The sequence below is a fragment of the Artemia sp. Qi Xiang Cuo genome, chromosome 12, assembly GCF_049724085.1.
Source record: "Artemia sp. Qi Xiang Cuo chromosome 12, ASM4972408v1, whole genome shotgun sequence".
Taxonomy (NCBI): Eukaryota; Metazoa; Arthropoda; class Branchiopoda; order Anostraca; family Artemiidae; genus Artemia; species Artemia sp. Qi Xiang Cuo.
Genome location: NC_142805.1, coordinates 46,006,136 through 46,029,706, shown reverse-complemented (window position 1 = coordinate 46,029,706; position 23,571 = coordinate 46,006,136). Strand labels below are relative to the sequence as shown.

Below are 23,571 nucleotides of genomic sequence, written 5' to 3'. Positions count from 1 at the left end.
TTCAATGTTCCTTTAGTACCTACGCAATTAGACTAAAAATGAAGATATTTATGCAGAGTTTCAACTAGCTATGGCTAAGCTTGCTAAAGACCAGCTATTTTCTTGCGAAAACACATAATCAGAAAAAATATTCAATGTTCCTTTAGTACCTACGCAATTAGACTAAGTTATCTCCTCCAAAACACTTTTCAGTCATTTCTTGTTAAAATTATCCAATCACTAATTACCCCTTATTTTCTCCACCTTCAAATGTTCCTTTAGTTCCTACGCAATTAGACTAGGTCATCGCCCAGTTAACACTAAGATGTAAATTGAGTAACTCTCTCGCAATAACGAACCAAACCAGATTATACCCACCTAACCAGATCAAAAAATGGCGGTCACACTAACTTGATTAGTAATTGGATTCAGATATACTACGAACGGACTTTCAGTCCTACATTAACGGGTTTCTGCAAAGTGCTATGTGCTTCATTGAAAAAATACCAGTTTAAAAAAAACAAAAATAAACATGTATCCATGAGTTTGACCTCCAAAAAATGGGTGTCACAATAGAAAACCTGTCTGCCAAGCCATGTAGGGGTCATGGTAATAGGTCACTGGCCCGTGGTAAGGCATATTACGCAATCACGTTCAGTGGTAATTGGGCGCTTACTACTCATAATTCACTTTTGTTTGTTTGGATTATTTTAAAGAAGTATAGATATTTCACTGGGAGTTTGAGCTGCTAAGAGACTCTGGCTATCGAAAACAGGGTCGGTTGTACAAGATATGGCTATTTAAACTTTCGATCGGTTATCAATGACTTCTGCAGTAACTGGTCCCTGCTGACGTAAATTAACAGCACTCTTCCTTAAACGTAAAATGTTTACACCTAACACAGTACCTAACATCGTTTGTAATTAAATCGATCGATTAAATATTTGATAATGTGAGCAAGCACAGACAATTTTTAAATTTTCCATAAGCTCAGGCAGCGACTAGCAAACAAAAAATTGGCAATAGCGCAAAAAAGAGCTAAGTGGGATAATGAAGAAAAACGGTTGGTTAAAAAATAATTGATAAAACAAGAATAAAGGTCATACAATAACTTGTATGATAATTGTTTGAGTGTAAGATACATACTGTTTTTAAAAAGTGTTTAGAAATCTGGGGTCCAGATTTACCCTGGAAAATAAGCCCGTAGAAAATCTCTCCTCGTCAGGAAGATTTCTCCCCAAAAATCCCCTTGGTGAATAATTATTCCGGACTCCCCCCCCCCTGGAAAATTTTCCCCAAATGCAAAATTAAGCAGCTAAGGGGAAGTTAAGACAAATAAAAAGACCGAAGAAAAGTGTCTGATTGTACATCAGCTATTATGAAGGAAGGGCGGTGGGCCATTCTGTAGGCAGGGAGGAGGTGGGTGTGGAAGATGCCAAAAAGAACGTCTTTCAATGCTCAATCCGTCTAAATCTCAATGAACCTTCAAATAGACTTAGGAAGGGGTAGGTTTAGGAAGGGGAGGAGGAGGTAGGAGCTAATGTCTCATCCCACACCGCCTAAATAAAGATGCTGCAAGGTAGTAACTCGCTTTTTATTGCAATAAAATATTTCTGACGTTCATTTTAAAGTTCCATTTAACTAAACTAATTTGCTTCCTATTTCATATGATTTTATGCAATGATGCATAAGTGCCCATCAGCTATTATGAAGGAGGGTTGGTGGATATTTTTTTAGGGAGGGGGGGTGTAGATTAGAGAATGTATTTTAATGCCAAAACATCCTAACTCTCATTGAAGCTTCAGATAAATATACGTAAATGGTAGGAGGAGGGAGGGGGGTTAGAAATTGATATTTAGTCCCTCTTGATTCCTGGGAATGTTATTGGTCTACGCCTTTATTAAGAAAGTAAACAGTAACACTAAACCCTGAAAAGAGCAGAATTGATTCCACATAGGAGGAGAGCTAGCCCCTCCTCAACCGCCCCCCTGTCGAGGTTGTAGACACTTTGGAGGATGTTCATTCGATCGGAAATTGATAGTTCTATTGCCTTTTTAAAAGTCAAAAGTTATTGGAGAGCAGCCAGTCCCTGGCCTATATTGTTTTATTATATCTGGTCGTTTTATTAACCCTCAGGACATCTAAAAATATTTTGAGGTATCTATTTTGTTCGAAACCTTTGAAAATAAAAACAAATTTGTATCCAAGGATGATATAGTCCCCACAGTTCCTGGGATAAGGGCCGTAAGTTATGCGAACTGTCAATTCTTTACAGATATATTTTATGGTGGAAAAAAAGGGAAACATGTTCAATCTTGGGAGTCCAGTAAAGTCTAATACTTTCAGGGATTATTAGGGGCCCGGGAATGAGCCACACAAACTTTTTTCGTGATTAATTTGAAATTTACAGCGACAAGTCCTTGGGCTAAGGGGACTAATGTATAAAAATTATTCAAAGGATTGGTCCCTTTGAAATTGACTCCTCCTCTAACAAAGGGGACTAAAAAAAAACACCAATTTTTTCCGATTGGTCTTAAACTTGTATGAACCTTTGCACTAAGGAGACTCCAGTGCAGAAGGGAAATAAACAAAAAATGGGCTTCCCCTCAAAATGAAGCGGGAAAAGGGCTAGAAAAGTGCCGAAAACGTTTTCCTCACCCACATAGAATTTCCCCACCCCCACCCACATATTTTAGAAACTTGGAAAGGGGATCGTTCGATTAAAAATTGAAAGTTATCGTGTCCTTTTCAAAGGCTGAAAGCTAGTAGAAGGCAATCAGCCTCCCTCCCTCAGCCTCCCTTTTCTGCTATCCGGTCCTCCTCTAACCCTAACCCTATGATATCGAATCAAATTTTGATATATGAGTTTTGTTCAAAAACTCCGAAATGTCCAAAAAGTTTGCCTTCGGGGTTAATATCATCGTGACAGCCCAAATGTAACTTAACCTTACCCTGCTATGATAAATTAACCCCCGGAAACAAAAAAAAAGAATTGAAATGAAATGAAAATATAAAAATAAATACTATAAGACATTCTACATCACCTATTCTGCTTACATTTTGGAATATTGGTATAATATTTCCAAATAATTTCTTTTATTCATTTTTTTATTTGTCATAGTTTCTCTGTAGCTGCTCAATCTTACATCTGGGGGAAATTTTCCACAGGGGGGGGAGAAATTATCGGCAGGAATTTTTCACGGGGGTGACTTATCACGGGAAGTTTTTTTGGGGAAACTTTTCGGGGGGAGGGGGTAAATTTCCGCAAGGGGATTTTCCACGGGGGGGGGATTTTCTGAGGGGAATAAGCCTAGCACCTAGAAACCTTATTTCAATAAAATCTGCTGAGAAACATATATGATTTTTATTTTATTACTTTAAAGAACTTTTTACGTAGCTAGGTAAAACATACCTGCAAATCCCGTAAGTACTTCTTATGCAATCCTGTTTCAATCTCACTTTCTATAGTTAAAATTGGGATTTTACGAACTGGGGGTGATCCGATGTGCACTGTTTTCCAGGAAAACTCATCCTGTTTTTTTCTTGGAAGTACAGGTAATATTTCTTCCGTTGGAGAAGGCGCAACAATTTGAAGGACTGGGATTTTTGCCTCTTGTGTTATTGAGCATTTTCTCTGATTTATGTCTTTACTTTCGTTAAATGGTGGTTCATTGCTTGTATTTATGAATCTTGTAAAATTTGAGTCCTTAATTTCTATTGGTGGTGGCTTTGTTTTAGGTGAGCTTGGTCTAGAGATAGGTGAGCTAAGAGTACTCGGAGAACAAGGGTTGCTATCACATTCAGTTACTGATATCACAGGCACATTAAGCTCCATTTCCATTTTATCGTCACAATCAGTTAAAATGATTGTCAGCTGTGGAGGGGATTGTTTTTTTCGGCCTTCAGACGAGGAGCTGTTTGAATCACGACTTCTTAGGCTGCTGCATGTTGAACTTGATTCTCCTTCCGTGTATTTATCAGCTATTGCAGTTTGCCTAATTAGATTTGGAGTTGGCTGGGGAGAAGGAGTAGGACTCGGAAGAGGTGTAGGCAGCTCTCTTATGGGACTTAATGTACAATAATTCGAACAAGGTATTTCAAGACTGGTTGTTGCTTGTTGTGATGGATTTGGCCGTCTATTAGAAGATTCTAAGCTCATAGAATACAAGCTTTGGTCTGAACCTGATAAAGAGGAGTCTGAAGGAGAGCCAGGAGTAGATAAGGGAGTTGGAAAACATGATGATAAATCTGCCTCTGATATTTGAGGGCTTGATGGAGTTGAAGGGGTTGTTCTACTGCCTACTACACTTTTAAACATCGACATAAGAGATTCTGCACTTGAATTTGTTCCACTTTTAAGAGAACCAGAATTAGTCCTTGCAGGCAGCCTTAGGAGTTTGCCTCTTAGAGGAGTTTGCATAATAGGAGTTATGTTTTCACTACTACTTATTTCTGGAGTATCAGGAATATCGATATCACTGGCACTTCCTTGAGTACTTGAAGTGCTGTTGGGCAATCTCGCTCTAGCCCATCTTCCCCTTCTTTTGGTAAAGGGTTTTGGCTGCTTCTCATGTAGCTCACGCTCTTGTACTTTTCTCCGTTCATGGGTACTGAGATCGGAAAGCGACGAACTGAGCTCTGTCTGAACTTTCTTTAGCAGTCGTGCAAAAGTCACACGCTTTTCATGTCGCGCATCAAGCGAAGTTTCAAGCTGTTCTTCCACTGGACCAGGATTGATCTCAACTTGGGCATATGTTACGTCTATGCTGCTAGGTTGAAGACATGGAGTTGTGTACGGTTGTATTTTACAGTCAGAGACCCTTCCAGGCGAAGGAGATCCTGCAAGAATAAAACTTTTGCATCGAGGGTGAAAGAAATGATAATCAAATTAATTAAAATTAAGAATTTCTCTTAATAAGCTAAAAGTAGGTTTCACGTAATCAGTTATTAGCCCGAGTCTGAACTGAATAATTGGTATGTTGTCAATCTAGCATTTAGTCAAACTGAGAATTTTACCCCAGCATCTGAATTGACCAGAATTCGTCATTTAATTACCTTGATTCTTTTTCCCTTTATTTTTTTTTTAACAATTAGATGATAATGATCAAACAATAATTATGTTTTATGAACATTATATAAAAAACGTGTTTGGACAAATGTGTTAGATAAAATAATCCAAATAAATATTAGCTGGCTAATCATATCAGTTTCGCTTAAACTTTGAAAATAGCACCACTCACAAAATTACGCATGGGGTGCTTTATTGGCGGCACTGTTGCCAACAGAAGTGACAGTGTGCCATGGGCATTAGTGCTCATGCTTGTCTAACTAGTAAAGAGCTTTTCCAGTCTCGCCAAGGCCAATTTAAGCATGAAAGTGATTTTCTAGCTGTAACGGTTTAGAATTTGCAATTTCGCACATTCTCAATAACCACTTTCTAATCCAGGGGCCTTGTGCTTAAGCAGAGCTTATATTGTGCTCTCATGAATTGAAAACAACATTAAGGAAGAGAAATGTAAGAGCCTGAAGGGGAGTGAAACTACGAGAAGGCAGGGAAAAAGAGATACAAGATTTATAGCGAGGTTAAGAGATAAAATTTCAATTTAAATACAAAAAACTAAAGTGGAAGAGAGAGAGAAAGAGGAAAGAGAGAGGGAGAGACATATAGAAGTAGAGATATAGAAAGAAATACAGAGAGAATGAGAGGGAATGAATAAGCTAAGTAAACATATATATTTAAAATCTTCAATACATAGTTTTGAAAATTCTAGCCATTTTTTTATAGTTACTGAAAATCACAGTCTGATTTTTAAAAGATTTTGTACAAAATTATTAAATATCCACTTTAAGTGCTATCTTTGAACTTGTAATCCATACTAAAACAGAACTCTCCCCTTAAATCTACTTGCTTTAATGATTTTTAAAAACTAGTGAAGCTTCTATATTTCTTCATGGTCTAATTCCCCCACTTGGTGTAGGCTTTCTCAGTATGAAACAGAACCAAATGCTGAGAAAAGTAATAACTGTATATCCATTTGTATTCATATCCATTTCTTAGCTTTCTAAAACATTTTGGGTGAAATATTTTGGTTATTAAAAAGACATTCCGGAGAACAGCCCCAAGTTAGGCAAATGACATACTTTAAATTAACAGTTTATCAAAGAATTACATTAGGAAGCCAGTATGCTAAGCCTTGTTGGAATTTGAATCCCAGCGAAATGTCTTCTGAAACATTTTCAAAATACCACATACCATTTCTTTCTTATTAAGATGAACTGATCATGAAAATACAATTTTCTAGGCCGCAGGGCCAACTAGTAAAATCTGCATACTGTAGATACTGTATACTGTAAAATTTGCATAGCATACTATACATTTTTGAATTGGAGAGAAGATGTAGTAGTCCTGCATGACAAAAATGGATGGATGCCCTTTTCCTCCTTATACATATAAATAAATAAAACTAAATATATATATATATATATATATATATATATATATATATATATATATATATATATATATATATATATATATATATATATATATATATATATATATATATATATATATATATATATATATATATATATATATATATATATATATATATATATATATATATATATATATATATATATATATATATATATATATATATATATATATATATATATATATATATATATATATATATATATATATATATATATATATATATATATATATATATATATATATATATATATATATATATATATATATATATATATATAATATATATATATATATATATATATATATATATATATATATATATATATATATATATATATATATATATATATATATATATATATATATATATATATATATATATATATATATATATATATATATATATATATATATATATATATATATATATATATATATATATATATATATATATATATATATATATATATATATATATATATATATATATATATATATATATATATATATATATATATATATATATATAAAATACAGAAAGTTTTTGTCAATCAGAGATCAAAACAACCCCAATGAAGTGACTATCCCTCCGGCAATAGAACTGGTGGATAAAAGTTTACTTGACCAATTTTTTTTACTTTGTAACATGTCTTTGAGTAGCCTGCAAAAATGTCCCATTCCATTTTGGGTACTAGGATGTCCACTTGTTATATTGATAATTTTCGCAAAAGAGCCTTAAAACCTACTAGATTTCCTTGACAACTTCAAGATATCATCCAAACTCAATGTTCTACTATTTTCTGGTGTTGCGATTTGACGATGCATCGTTGAGTCGGGAACAGATAGAAGACTGTGAGTTGAAAATTTTCGGACTCCAAATCTGTCAAGGAAAGAACGCCTTGCTGCGAACGGTGTTGGACTACAGTCTCTGCCTGGTGATACGTGTTGGGCAAGCATAGGATCAAGACTAGTGTAGTGCAGAGAGTTTCTACGTGAGGCATTGTCGTGGCAGTTGAAATCTTAAAAATTAAAATGACATAGAAAGTAAGTAAGAACAGGGAAAAGAAAAGGAGCAAAGAAAACTAAAAACACGTCCAAATAATTTGGGGGAAATAGAGGTCTTTAGTAGTTAGATAAAATTCATGCATTACTAAAACAAATTTCGAAATTTATTACCTGGAATATATATTAACTTAAAAAAACAAACAAGATTCAGCTCTTATTTTAAAGCGCTACGAAATAATGTCTTATACTCTCGTATTTTAAACTATATGAGTGGTTTGTGTGCGAGATTAATTAGGCCTTAAAAAATAACAACAGAAAAAGCCGCAAAAAGGTATATTTCTAGCTTTGGTTATAATGTACAATCATCGGACAAACATAAAAAAGGTGTTCAGGCATTTGCTTAAGGCTTGTGTTTGGGGATACAGAATGTGTTTAAAGTGATGCTCTTGGGAAGCTATTCAAGTCCATCTAAAAAAAAAAAAAAAAAAAAAAAAAAAAAAAAACAATGACGAACATCTTTTAACACTTGAATCTTACACTTTTAACACTTTTATAAAATCAGAATATCGAGTTTAAGTTTCTTCAATGGGCTTACCATAGTCTAGAAAACTAAGTTACAAAGGGTTTTCGACTTGATGGGTTGTATTCTGCAATAATAAATTTAGTTTTAAAGATAGTACCCAATGAACACTGGATTATGGAACAGAAATATGAATTGCTGGGCAAAAATCATTATTTTATGGGACGTTTGTGGCCTCAATTTAAAGTGCCATGAAAAACCACACGAATTCCAATGCAATTCACGTTGTTTTGCAGTTTCTGTGGCCCACCAATGGTAGCAGAGTAACCTGTATGAAACAGGGAAAAAAAACTTCTCTCTAATGTGTGCAGTTGACAAAAAAAAAATAAAAAAAATATACTCAATTTTACAGATATTGCCATGATATTACATAACGCCGACAGCTGTCAGTAAAAGCAACGCAAAAGTCATTATCAGTCATTATGGTGATTATGAACTGTAGGCAAAGAGCAATAGGTGCCAATAATAGCCAATAATATGAATTTTTTGGGCAATTTATACATAAAAAGAATTCACTGTTCTTGCTGATTAGAAAAGCATAAAATGCACTGAACTTGAAGGTAGCCTTTAAGCGCAGAAGTACACTTGTATGCTTTCAGAAAAAAGGAGAAACACCCTCGAAAGTAATCCAATCTAAATGAAGATTGTACCAAAAAATTGTGGCGGCCATATAGCACCCTAGAATAATTTTAAAAAAATGTGAAAATTTCCAGAAATAATTTCCGAAAAAATTGCCTGTGTAACATACTAGACTATATTTTTATGTATAACGGCACGAATGGCGAAAAAGCAAGGGAGGGGCATCATAAAAACCACCACAAAATTACCAAAGAGGGTTTGGGGGGGGGGGGAGGCATGTGCTACCTATAACTTTTTTTTATCGAAATTTAAGTCGGAATATTTCTCATTTTCTTAATTATATATTTTTTTTATGTCTTCTTGCTACCTAGCGGGCCTTCCTGCCAGCGTCCATGGAATAAAACCAAATAAAAAAAGATTTTTCTGAAGAACTCACCCTGAAAACCATGAAAATAATGACCCTATTAATTTTGATATTCCAGACCCCCCTCCACCTCCGAAAAAATTTGGTGGGGAAGCACTTTTTCAGGGATGACCATCATTCTCAAAGCGCGTAGTAGGGGCAAGGGTGTAGTAGCCTCTCTCATATTTAAGAGATCCTTGTATCAAAAAGTTCGTAGTAGCAAATTGCAAGTGAAACCTTGTCAATCGAAACTGAACTCCAAAGCATGCAATTTTTATTAAAATAAATATACAACAACTAATCTGTTACTCCAACTGATTCTAATTCAATAAAATGCATTGAAACTGAACATGTACAAAAAAAAAAAAAAACTAAAGCCGCTATGGGCATAATATGAAATTTCTCAATTGCCAGAGAGAGGGAAAGCCACGCGTATGCACATCCGTAGTGCTTAGTCCTAGATTATTAAAAGAAAGTTCATAATAAAGAGCATTTAAAGATCTAGTGCCCTTTTTGAGCAACAAAAAAGATACACCACACGAAGTTGCCATATTTTAGACTTCTGGCATACAGAACAGTAATTTTGGTGCGGAGAGAGCCAAAATGTTGTCACGCAAAAATTCTGAGAACAATTAAAGCGCATATATTTAGCCACCATGTTTAAAAAGGCAATCTTGGCCTACTGTATCCCATTCGTTTTCAAACATAAATGCAGTCTATCAAAATGAACTGTTATTACATACTCTTTATCAGATAAAACTATTGGCTATAGAATATGGCATATTTCTATATTATTTAATAGGCTATTGGCGAAAGAATTCTAGTACGGACAGGAGTATTGTGGAGATTAAGCTCGCAACAGATTGTTTTAGGCCCATGTTTTCAACCTTACTATGATAGATGCTTCATTTAATTTCATTTATTTAATACTATAAAATCTAACTCTAATGCAACGATATACAACAAAAAACGAAAGAGTAAAACGAAAGAGAGAACAAATACGGTGGATGTTGCAGCCCCAAAAGATTAGCTTTTAAGGGGGCTTAATCACTACAACAACAATACAAATTCGGGATGAACCGATGAATTGATATGAACTGACACTTCAGATGAACTGAGCGAATATTCAGATGATTACGAATTTAATCTCCGACCTTCCTTCATTAAGAAGAATCAAAACAAATAAATATGTAAATATGAAGTATGAGGCGTACAGTACGAGCGTTGAGATGGCAGAAAATCCACTATTATTGCGGAGATGAAAGTTCATTTGCACAATTACACTTTATTCCCAAAAGCAAATACATAAGACCAGCCCTTTTCTCAGAGCATCGTTCTGTACGATTTTAACTTGGATTAAAAGCGTCAGATCTGAGAGTAATAGCTCTCTTCAGGGTATCCAAGACATGCCTCCTCACCGATTCTATTGGAGCCCTGTTTTAAATAGCCAGCAGGTGTCACGTCAATGTTTACATTGAGAATACACGCCCCCAAATTCCCATGACAGCCCTGTTTTAAATGGCCAAAGTTACGTCAATGTTTACATTTTGGGAAGACACACCGCTAGTCTTGAAACGCAATTCTGTTTAAAGGGACCCGCAATATAACCGGTGCTCGAGAGCAAGTGTTAGTTAAGTCATAGGAGGAAACTAAGAGATGCAGGTGTTAGTTAAGTCAATGTTTACATTCAGTTGCTATGTAATAGAGGTTAAATAATTCAGTTGCTACTCAAATGTGACATGTTTCTTCAGAACCCGCGGGGAACCTCCGCCTGTAAGGGAGCACGGTGAATACGTGCACGGTGAACATAGGTGTTACGTAGCGACAGCGCATACGTGGGTGTTACGTAATGACAGTGCAGACGTGGATTTTAAGTAATGACAACGTATACGTGAGTGTTACGTAATGGCAGGGCACACATCAGCGTCACATAATACTTCCTGAAATTTCTTCTTTCAATGCGTTTTTTTTCTTTTAAGGCGTTTTTTTCTTAGTTCTTACGTAATGAGGAATGTTTACGGATGACACATTCTCACGTGATATGTCTCTTCAGAGTTTGCGGGAAATTCCCCATTTTTAACTGAGGAGGATACATGCGTGGGCTATCACATAATACTTTTCGATATTTCGTTTTCTTTCAATGTGTTTTCTCAAAAGACTATAATTTTCCAAGGATTTTGTCCCCGTTAAGATTCGAAAGGCCATTTCCACCCAATGCATCTACACCTTAATCGTCTTGACCAGTAATGTATTTCTAATATTCTGTTTCATCTAATAATTTCTACATGATAGCCATTAACATGCAATAAGAACCCCTCTTTCGTTTGATGACTCAATTAAATGATTTCCGCATCAGAGCGCATAAGCATTACAATGTAATTGATTTCCTAACAGGGCCTAGACAGCAGATGTTATGTACCAAGGGCGTTAGATATTCCCTTACGTAATTATTGGGTATTGAAGCTTTATCCCGGAACAAGGAATCTAAAGGATTAAGGCTTTTGTAACAACAAATTTATTAATAAAAAAGACTATAATATAAAGAAAACATTCAAAAAGCAGTTAAAAAACACGACAAACAAAAAAAAACAAAAACATGCATGAATTATAGAAAGATGGGGCTCCTAGAAGACAATTCCAGAGGAGGAGGGTTGTTATTAGAGGTAAATTTAAGTCCTATTAAGAGCTTTTATAAAATACCACGTTTCATTGGGTCACGACTATGCATCCCCTCGCAATTGACAAGCACACATTTGAATAATATTTTCTCTTCAAATTTCACATAATCCCATTAGAGATAAATTTAAGCCATTTTAAGAGGAGTTTCTGATAGGCTTTTAATGAAAATACATTGTTTCTTTTAGTGCATGTTAGGTTTCAGTCCCCCTCCACGGAAAAATTCTTTATAACACCTCCCGCCTAATTTTTAAGCTCTTGAACATTTTAGTCCAAGCAACCCAACTCTCCATAATACACCATGTGAAATCCCAACTTGTGCCACACTATTATTATTCCTCTAAAACTCTCTGACACCCCAATCTTCATACCTAAGACATTTTCCAGATATTTTCCTGTTAAAAATCACGCATTAAACCCATTGGTTTATGTTTTGGCGATCCGACCGCCCGTAATACACCATGTCAATTCCCAACCTGTGCCACACTATTATTGGTCTTCTGGCACTCTCTGATATCCCCATCTTCATTCCTAAGACACTTTCTAAATATTTTCCTGTTAAAAACCACATATTAAATCCAATGGTTCATGTTTTCGCAACCTACCCCTCCGTAATACACCATGTCAATTCCCAACCAGTGCCACACTATTACTGGTCCTCTGGCACTTTCTGACAACCCAATCTTCATTCATAAGACATTTTAAAGATATTTTCCTGTTAAAAATAACACATTAAATCCATTGGTTCACGTTTCGCAATACAACACTCCGTTATACACCATCTCATTTCCCGATCTGTGCCAAACTATTACTGGTCCTCTGGTACTCTCTGAAACCCCCATCTTCATTCCTAAGACATTTTCCAGATATTGTCGTGTTAAAAATAACAAATTAAATCCATTACTTTATTTTTCGCAACCCAGCCCTCCGTAATAAACCATGTCAATTCCCGACCTGTGCTTCACTATTACTGGACCTCTGGCACTCTCTGACCCTCCCATTTTCATTCATAAGACACTTTTCAGATATTTTTCCTCTCAAAAATTACGCCTTAAATCCATTGGTTCATGTTTTTGCAATCCGACCCTCCGTAATACACCATGTCAATTCCCAACCTGTGTCACACTAATACTGGTCCCCTGAAACCCTATGAAACCCCCATCTTCATTCCCAGGACATTTTCCAGATATCTTTCTGTAAAAAACCACGCATTAAATCCATTGGTTTTATTCCCGACCTGTGCTTCACTATTACTGGACCTCTGGCACTCTCTGACCCTCCCATTTTCATTCATAAGACACTTTTCAGATATTTTTCCTCTAAAAAATTACGCCTTAAATCCATTGGTTCATGTTTTTGCAATCCGACCCTCCGTAATACACCATGTCAATTCCCAACCTGTGCCACACTATTACTGGTCCACTGGCACTCTCTGATCCCCCATCTTCATTCCTAAGACGTTTTACAGATATTATCCTGTTAAAATCACACATTAAATCCATTAGTTCATGTTTTTCCAAGTCCAAACCTCCGTAACACACCACGGCAATTCCCAACCTGTCACTGTATTAGTGGTCCTCTGGCACTCTCTGACACTCCTACGTTCATTCCTAAGACATTTTCCAGAAACTTCCCTGTTAAAAAAACGCATTAAATCCATTGGTTCATGTTTTCGCAACCCCCTCCCCCCGTAATACACTATGTCAAGTCCCGACCTGTGCCGCACTATTACTGGTGCTCTGGTACTCTCTGACACCGTCTCATAATACCTAAAACATTCCAAAACGTTTTTTCCAGGACATTTGTTTTTAGATTTCCCTGGTTGTTATGCTTAAGAAACCTAAGTATGTAGGGGAAACCTTCAGGGATCCGATAGTGGCGGAGGGGTCCTTCAAGACGTCAGACTCTAACAAGCAATTCCAATGGGACCCTAGCATCCAATTTCACCAGAGCCCCCACTAATCTAGCCTAACTATCGGAGAACCCTACGAACCAATTCAACCGGAGCTCAATTGAGCAATTCCAAAGGGACCCCCCTCATCTAACCAGCGGAGGACCCTAGCAACTAATTCAACTGAGCCCCAAACATCCAATTCAACCAGGACACCTTAAGAGCATTCCCAACGAGCCCCACTCCCTAACCTAACTATCAGAGAACCGTAGTAAGCAATTCAACTGGGACCGCAAGCATCCAATTCACCCGGAACCCTAGCGAGCAATTCCAATCTCTAAAACACCTCACACCACTACGGCAATACGCAGCTGCCCCCTCCCCTCCCCTCTCTCGCGAGCAAACTCTTTCATCATGCCAGCGATACACTTCACACCGCAATGTGATTATGCACTTGGCTTCCCGTGACACCCACGTGACATCCGTCATCATCTCAAGGATTTTCGGCTATTTCCCTGTCAAAATACCCTGCTTTCACTAGAATCGATCGTTTGAATTTAACAAAAAAAAACCTCAATAGTGTCTCTTCTGATGAGTCCTGCTAATTGAGACCAGTGTGACACAATGTACCGCCTCCTATGGCACTCTCCGGCGAACATACTGAGCAAATACAAATTCTTATTACAAAATACAAAATACTTATTTAAAAACAAAAAATAACTCTTACAAAACAAAAATAGATCCTTAAAGATCACAAATTCTTCTTACCCCCGAGCGGTTTTGTTTCCTGTCAATCATTTTCTCTTTTTTGAAAATTCTAAATCGAAGCGTAGGCATTTTTTCTGTTCTTTGGAAAAATTCAGAACCGAAGTTTAACTTTTTCTCTTCTACGGAAAACTTCAGAACATAAATTGAACTTTTCTTCTCATCTTTGAGAAAATTCAGAACTTAAGTTGAACATTTTCTCTTCTTTGAGAAAATTCTGAACTGAAGTGGGTCTTTTTCTCTTCTTTGAAAAAATTCAAAACTGAAGCGGAACTTTTTTCTTCCTTGGAAAAAATTCAGAATCAAAATTTGAATTTTCCTCTTGTATGGAAAAATTCAGAAGAGAACTTGAACTTTTCTTCTCTTCTTGAAAAGATTCAAACCTGAAGTGGAACTTTTTATTCTTTGGGGAAACTTAGAACTGAAGGGTAACTATCTTTCTCTTCTTTGAGAAAATTCAGGACTGAAATGTAACATTTCTCTCTTCTCTGGAAAAAAAATTCAGAATCGAAATTTAACCTTTTTTTCTTCTTTGAGAAAATTTCGAATTTAAGTGGAACTTTATCTTTTCTTTAGAAAAATTCAAAATTGAAATATAGCTTTCTTCTATCTTCTACGAACAAATTCAGAACAGAACTTGAACTTTTCTTCTCTTCTTTGAGAAAATATAGAATCGTAGTGGAAATTTTTTCTCTTGTTTGAAAAATTCATGATCGAAGTTTAGTTTTTTTTTCACTTCTCTTTGAAAAAATTCTGAATCGAAGTTTAACATTATTCTTCTTTATGGAACAAATTCGGAATCGAACTGTAAATTTTTCGTCTTTGGGAAAGTTCTGAACTTAAGTGGAACCTTTTTTTCTTCTTTGGGAAAACTCAGAAATGAAGTGTAACTTTTTTTCTTTTCTTCGGAAATATTCAGAGTCGAAACATAACTTTTTCTTCTTTGGGAAAATTCAGCACTTAATTTGAACTTTTTTTATTCTTAGGGGAAACTCAGCTGAAATGTAACTTTTTTCTCTTCTATGAAAAAATCCAGAACAGAGCTTGAACTTTTTTCTGTTCTTTGAGAAAAGTCAGAACTGAATTGGAACTTTTTTCTCTTCCTTGAGAAAACTCAGAACTTAACTGGAACTCTTTCTTCTTTGAGGGATACTCAGAACTGATGTGGAACCATCTTAACTAACCCCGGGTACCTGCAGCCAACATTCAACTTTTCCCTGGATTCTTTTTTTTAATTCCAGAGATTTCTTCTTTTAGAAGATTTGGAACTTAATTGGAAATTTTTCTTCTTTGAGGAAACTCAGAACTGAAGTATAACTTTTTTCTCTGCCTCTAAAATATTCAGAATCGAAGCGTAACTTTTTTTCTTTGAGAAAATTCCAAAGTTAAGTGGCTTTCTTTTCTTCTTTGGGAAACTCAGCACCGAAATGTAACTTTTTTCTCTTCTACGAAAAAAAATCAGAACAGACTTTTTCTGAGAAAATTCAGAACTGAACCGGAACATTTTTCTCTTCCTTGAGAAAGTTCCAAACCTAAGTGGAACTTTTGTTTATTTGGGGAAACAAAGAACCGAGGTGTATCTTTTTTCTCTTCTTCGGAAGACATTCAGAAATGAAGTTTAGCATTTTTGTCTTCATTGGAAAAAATTCGGAATCGAAGTTTAACATTTTTTCTTCTATGAAAGAAAATTCAGAAGAGAACTTGAATATTTTTTTTCTCTTCTTTGAGAAAATTCAAAACTGAAGTGGAACCTTTTTTCGTCTTTGGGGGAAACTCATAATTAACGTTGAACTTCTTATTTCTGAGCTTCTATGGAAAAATTCAAAACAGAAATTGAACTTTTTCCTTTTTTTGAAAAATTCAGAACTGAAGTGAAACATTTTATCTTCTTTGGTGAAGATCAGAACCGGAGTATATCTTTTTTCTCTTCTTTAGAAAAATTTCAGAATCGAAGTGTACCCTTTTTTCTTTTCTATGGAAAAATTCAGAAGAAAACCTGAACTTTTCTTCACTTCTTTGAGAAAACTCAGAATTAAACTGTAACTTATTCTCTTGTTTGGAAAACATTCGGAATAGAACGATTACTTTTTTCTATCTTCCACGAATAAACTTAGAACAGAACTTGAAATATTTCTTTTCTCTGAGAAAATTCAGAGCCGAAGTGAAAATTTTTATTTTCTCTGAAAAAATTCAGTATCAAATTGTAATTTTTTCTCTTCTTTGAGAAAACTACAAACTTAAGTGGAACTTTTTCTTCTTAAGGAAACTCGGAACTGAAGTGTAACTTTTTTCTGTTTGGCAGAAAAATTCAGAATCGAAGATTGATATCAACCCACATGTCATTGACTTTCAAACCCTGTTTTTCAGGATTACAAAGCTCCTTTGGATCCAAAACAAATCGTACGAGATTACGCCATCATGAAATGTAAATATTGGACCATCTAACCTAACCTCGAAAACCTGCAGCCAACATTCAACTTTTCCCTGGATTCCGATTTACAGTTCGGTTTTTAGTTTTTTCCAGAGAAGAGAAAAAATGTTAAACTTCGATTCTGAACTTTTACAACGAAGAGATAACAGTTCCATTTCGATTCTGATTTTCTCAAAGAAGAGAATAAAAGTTAAAGTTCTGTTCTGAATTTTTAAGTAGAAGATAGGATTATACTTCGTTTTCTGAATTTTTTCCAAAGAAGAGAAAAAGTTCCACTTAAATTCGGAATTTTCTCAAAGAAGAACAAAAGTTATACATTAATTCTGATTTTTTTTTCCAGAGCCGATAAACATGTTACACTTTACTTCTGAATTTTCTCAAAGAAGAGAAAAAAGTTCAAGTTCTGTTCTGGATTTTTCCGAAGAAGAAAAAAATTACCCTTCAGTTCTGAGTTTCCCCAAAGAAGAAACAAGCTCAACTTCAGTTTTGAATTTTTTCAAGGAGGAGAACAAAAGGTCAAGTTATCTTCTCAATTTTTCCATAGAAGAGAAAGATGTTAAACTTGGATTCTGATGTTTTCCAAAGAAGAACAAAAGTGCCACTTCAGTTCTGATTTTTCTCAAAGAAGAGAAAAATTTACACTTTAGTTCTGAATTTTCTCAAAGAAGAGAAGAAAAGTTCAATTTCTGTTCTGAATTTTTCTGTAGAAGGGAAAAAGTTATATTTAGATTCTAAATTTCTTCCAAAGAAGAGAAAAAAGTTGCACTTCAATTTTGAATTTTCCAAAGAAGAGAAAATAATTGACAGGAAACAAAACAGCTTGGCGGTAAGAAGAATTTGTGACTTATTAGGTTGTATTTTGCTTTGTAAGAATTGTTTTTGTTTTGTAAGAAGTATTTTGTATTTTGTAAGAAGAATTTGTGATCTTTTAGGATCTATTTTTATTTTTTAAGAGTAATTTTCTGTTTTGTAATACGTGTTTTGTATTTTGTAATAAGAATTTGTGTGATTTCTTAGGATGTTTGACGGTGAGTGTCACAGGAGCCGGTAAATTGCATCACGCTGGTCTCAATTGGCAGGACTCATCAGAGTAGACATTATTGAGGGGTTTTCGTTAACTTGAAAGCGATCGACTTGAGTGTAAACGGGATATTTTTGCAGGGAATATGCTCTAGCTAAAAATGCTCTAAAGATGATGACAGAGGTCACATGAGTATCACGGGGAGCCAAGTGTATAGTGACATTGTAACGTGAAGTGTTTCGGGGGCATGATGAAAGGGTTTGCTTGCGAGAGATGACAGGGTAGGGGGGCAGCTACTTAATGCCGTGGTGTTGTGAGTAGTGATAGCTCCATTGATTCAAGCACGCCCATAGCAGAAGGGTCAAGCATGCCCATATCCCTTTTCCCATAGTATTTTAAAGACATGCCCTTTGAAGATACGCGAGACACCTGTACAATGCGGTCAGCTGTTTCTAGGCGACATTCCCGCCCTTGGCAAGTTTTCAGATATAAATACTCGGAATGTGGTCCGTATAGTAAACAAGTTTTAATAATATGTGAAGCTCTTATCCGCTCGCCCCTGTTTCTAGCTGGCAAAATTTCCATCTGGCAAGTTCTGGGTGTTTCAATTACTTGGAGTGTGGTTGGTATAGCATGTGAAGCTCTTAACCCCTCGTGCCTGTGCAATGCGGTCAATAATCAGACGTCACGGCACTGGTAAGAAAAAATAACATGCAATTCTGATTCTGTTGAAAGCGGTCTGGTAGGTTTTGGTTTGGTCATATTGTTTTACTAGCTTGAAAAGTAAAGCAACACATACCATGATATATACCCTAAAGTACAACATGCACGAAATATGAGAAATACACTGGTATCAAACTTGCGTGAGCCTTGCGACAAACCCCAGACAAATTTCAAAACAGTTTGAAAAAGTCTGCAGTGCGTTAACATGGATGAACAAGTTGAGTTAGAAATATCTTTTTTTTGCGACTGTTCTATACGTAAAGGCCATTATCATAATTTCAGCCATTCTTATGAGCCGACTACATCATGTTTAGATATTGTAGAGTCTAAAATAAACGAGAAAAATCTAGAGGAAACGAGGAAAAGAATCTTGATTGATATGGAGAGAAATTTATACAGGGTACAAGTAAGGACGCATAAAACGAGGTTTAATACGACAGAAAAGGAAGAGGAAGATCGAAAGAAGAGACATAGAAAAGAGGACTATCTCTACAGAAATACCTCAAAATATACTATAAAAGACAATGACGAAAACTCAAGGGATAATGTCCATAATGTAAGATATAACGGTGAATGTTGTGATGAATATGAACTAAGAGAAGAGAAAAAGTGGCCCTTGAAGAGAGAACATAGGAGATTATTATACGGAATGGAATTTGAAAACCAAAAATCGTTCCGGAAGAGTTCTCATATACCATTTTACGATCTCATTATTGATATGACGGATAAGTTTTGTACCATAATCTTACAATAAATCTGTTTGTACTATATTAATTTTGTCTTACTCGATAAGTCTAGGGTAAGGATACAAGCAGAGACTTCTGTACATGAATAGTTTGGGACTGAATAGACCACCCCTTGCGGTGTTAACCCCCCCCCCCATCCATAACTCGCGCGGAAATCCCGATGGGTCCGAAGGGTTATCCAGCCTGTGGGTGGGGTATGCTACAGGGGAGTTCACTCAGTGTCTACTCGTTCCGGGGAGAGGATCTCGACTTCGGCTAGGCGACAAAAGGGGGTTAAAAATGGTCTTACTCGGGATATTTAACAAGTAGCAATAATACAGAATATTTACCATATATTATGAGTTGAACACGGCATATTGGAAGCACCAGGAATTAGAGTTGAAATTGACTATAAAATACAAATCTAGTTAAAAGAACCTTTAAAACAGGGCTAAGAAGTTGGAGTTTTACAGCCCCCCCCCCCTTAGCAAGCATTTCCAGAGGGACAGGGTTGATATTAGATGTAAATCTCTGAAAAACGTGCCAAGGGCGGAATGTCACCTAGAAACAGCTGACCGCATTGTACAGGTGTGTCGCGTGACGTCAGAGGGCATGTCTTTAAAAGACTATGGGAAAAATGATATGGGTGTGCTTGAACCTTCTGCTATGGGCTTGCTTGAACCATTGGAGCTATCACTACTGTTGTGAGGTGTTTTGGACATTGGAATTGCTGACTAGGACTCCGTTTGAATTTGTTGCTTAGGGCCACGGTTGAATTCTTACTAGGGTCCTTAGATGGTTAGTTTGGGGGGGGGGGTAGGTTCAAAATGCTCGCTAGGGGCCCCGGGTGAGTTGGATGTTTGGGGTTCGGTTGACTTGGTTGCTAGGGTCCTCCAGTGGTTAGATGAGGGGTTCACGCTGTAATTCCTCGCTTGGGCTCCGGTTAAGTTGGTTGATAAGGTCCTCCGGTGGTTAGGTTAGGTCAGGGGGGCCTGGTGAAATTGGATGCTAAGGTTCTGTTGGAATTGATCATTGGGGTCTGGTGTCTTGAAGGTCCCTCCCCCCCCCCCACTAGCGGATCCCTGAAGGTTTCCCGTGCATCCTTAGGTTTTTTTAAGAATAAAAACCATGGAAATCTTGAAAAAAACGTCCTTAAAAACGTCTTGTAATGTCTTAGGGAATATGAGACGGTGTCAGAGAGTGCCAGATAACCAGTAATAGCTTCGCACAGGTTGGGAATTGACATGGTGTATAACGGGGGGGGGGTTGCAAAAACATGAACCAATGGATTTAGTGCGTGTTTTTAACAGGGAAATATCTGGAAAATATCTTAGGAATGAAGATGAGGTTGTCAGAGAGGGCCAGAGGTCCAGTCACAGTGTGGCACAGGTCGGGAATTGCCATGGTGTATAACGGAGGTTTGGGTAGCAAAAACATGAACTAATGGATTTAATGTGGGATTTTTAAAAGGAAAATATGTGGAAAATGTCTTAGGAATAAATATGGGGTGTCAGAGAGTGCTAGAGGACCAGTAATAGTGTTGACCATGTTGGGAATTGACATGGTATATTGAGGTGGGTTGGGCTGCGAAAAAAATTAACAATAGAATTAGTGCGTGATTTTTATTCAGGAAAATATCTGGAACATGTCTTATGCATGAAGATGGGGGCGTCAGAGAGTGCCAGAGGACCAGTAATAGTGTGACACAGGTCGGGAATTGACATTGTGCATTATGGAGGGTTGGGTTGCGACAACATGCACCAACGAATTTAAGGTGTGATTTTTAACAGGAAAACATCTGGAAAATTTCTTATGAATGAAGATGGGGGTATCAGTGAGTGCCAGAGGACCAGTAATAGTTTGGCACAAGTCGGAATTGACATGGTGTGTTACTGAGAGTGGGTTATGAGAACATGAGCCAATGGATTTAATGCGTGATTTTTAACAGAAAAATATCAGGAAAACGTCGTAGAGAGTGCCAGAGAGCCAGTTATAGTGTGGCACAGGTTGGGAATTGAAATGGTATATTAAGGAAGCTTGGGTTATTTGAACTAACATGTTCTAGAGCTTAAAGTTAAAGCGGGAGGTGTTAAAAGAATTTTTTGCGGTGGAGGGGGGACTGAAGTCTAACATGCACTCAAAGAAAGGATGCATTTTCATTAAAAGCATCTCAGAAATACCTCTTAATATGGCTTAAATTTATCTCTATCGGGATTATGTGAAATTTGAAGAGAAAATATTATTCAAATGTGTGCTTGTCAATTGGGGGGGGGGGGTTGCATAGCGTTGACCCAAAGAAACGTGGCGTTTTCGTTAAAAGTTCTGAATAGGACTTAAATTTACCTCTAATAACAACCCTCCCCCTTTGTAATTGTCTGCTAGGAGCCCCATCTTTCAGTAATTCACGCATGTTTTTTCGTTTGTCGTGTTTTTTAACTGCTTTTTTCTGTTATTTCTTGATTTTATAGTGTTTTTTTTATCAATAAACTTGTATTTACAAAAGCCTTAATCCTTTAGATTCCTGGTTCCAGGATAAAGCTTGAATACCCAATAATTTACGTAAAGGAATATCTAACCCCTATGGTACATAACATCTGCTGTGTAGGCCCTGTTAGGAAATCAATAACTTTGTAATGCTATGCGCTCTGATGCATAAATTATTTAATTAAGTCAGTAAACGGAAGAGAGGTTTTTATTTCATGCTAATTACTGTTATGTAGAAAGTATTCGTCAAAACAGAATATGAGAAATAGATTATTGGTCCATATGATTAAGGCGCAGTTCTATTGGATGGAAATGGCCTTTCGACTCCTAACAGGGACATAAATCGTTAAAATATAGTAGTCCTTTGAGAAAAACGCATTGAAAGAAAATGAAATCTCGAAAAGTATTATGTGACACCCTACGTGCGTGTCCTCCTCAGTTTAAAGCAGGGGATCCCCCACGGACTCTGAAAAGACATATCACATGAGAATGTGTCATCCGTAAACATTCATTATTAAGTAAGAACTCAAGAAAAAAACGTTGTGAAAAAAACACATTGAAAGAAAAAAAAACGCCTTGAAAGAAAGAAAATCTTTGCATGTCTCGACGAAATATACACTGAAAGAAAATGAAATCTCAAAAAGTAACACTGATGTGTGCCCTGCCATAACGTAACACTAACGTAAGCACTGTCATTAAGTATCATCCACGTGTGCGCTGTCATTACGTAACACCCACGTGTATACAATGCTCAGTTACAAGTGGGGGTTCCCTGCGGGTTCTGAAGAAACATGCCACATTAGAATGTGTCATCCCCTATTACATAGCAACCTAATGTAAACATTGCCCTGACTAACACCTGCATCTCTTAGTTTCCTCCTATGAATTAACTAACATCTGCTCTCGAGCACCATTCGTATGCGGGTCCCTTTAAACAGGGCTGCGTTAACAAACTAGAAGTGTGTCTTCCCAAAATATAAACACTGACGTATCACCTGCTGGCCATTTAATACAGGGCTGTCGTGGGAATTCGGGAGCGTGTCTTCCCAGTGTAAATATTGGTGTAACTCCTGCTGCATCTTGATTATAGGCAGCGCGTTAGCGCTGCTTAAGTAAAGAATGATGTGGGCACAATGTTTTTTTTTCTCCGTACCCGGGCACTCAGTGTCTATTCTTTACGAAGAATTCTCACAGCATAAGGCCGATAAGTAATTGAAGAAGCCCTATTTCAAGGAAAATACCAAATACTCTAGTGTTAGGAAAATCAACTAAATATCACCCAAAGTAGCGTAAACCATCAAGATCGGTGATAAATCATAGGCGGTGGTAATCCTGTGCACATGTTCCCGGAAATGTTGGATTTTTACAATTTTTCCAGTCATTTCCTATATTTTTCATGCAATATGTCTGTTTTTTTACTTCTTAAATCTCCCCTCCCTCCTACTTCAAAATACTGTGCTACAGAGTTATTTGCTATTTAAAGCAGCGTACGAGCAAGAAGCAAAAAAACACAAACCTTGAATCCCATTCCTTTCTAATTCTTCAGTAATAAATTTTTCAAATTTTTCTTTCAGATGACGTTTTCCACAGTATGCGATTCCAATCAAAACCAGGACAGTGAAAACAGTAAGCAAACCTAACCAGAATGGCTCTTCCAGCATTCGATCAGATAGAGGTTTGTAAGGAATTTGAAAAAAGCGTGTTTCACATCTTGAACCTGAAAAAAGATCATAAATGGTAACGAGGGTTAATTTTATCCTAGGTGAAATAAGGTTTCAATCAGTGAATAAGATGATACTGAGGGTTCTTC

General features: G+C 36.4%; 1 protein-coding gene across 1 annotated transcript in view; it reads right to left on the bottom strand.

Annotated features, from left to right (window-relative positions):
* LOC148946186 (uncharacterized) overlaps positions 1-23,571 on the bottom strand; it is a 48,311-nt gene that overhangs the window by 1,375 nt on the left and 23,365 nt on the right. The window contains exons 4-6 of the mRNA XM_089097627.1: positions 23,278-23,478; positions 7,225-7,497; positions 3,392-4,818 (exon numbers count right to left, since the gene is read on the bottom strand). Of these exons, the coding sequence (XP_088953753.1) occupies positions 3,392-4,818; positions 7,225-7,497; positions 23,278-23,478 (1,901 nt within the window). The remainder of the gene's footprint in view (positions 1-3,391; positions 4,819-7,224; positions 7,498-23,277; positions 23,479-23,571) is intronic.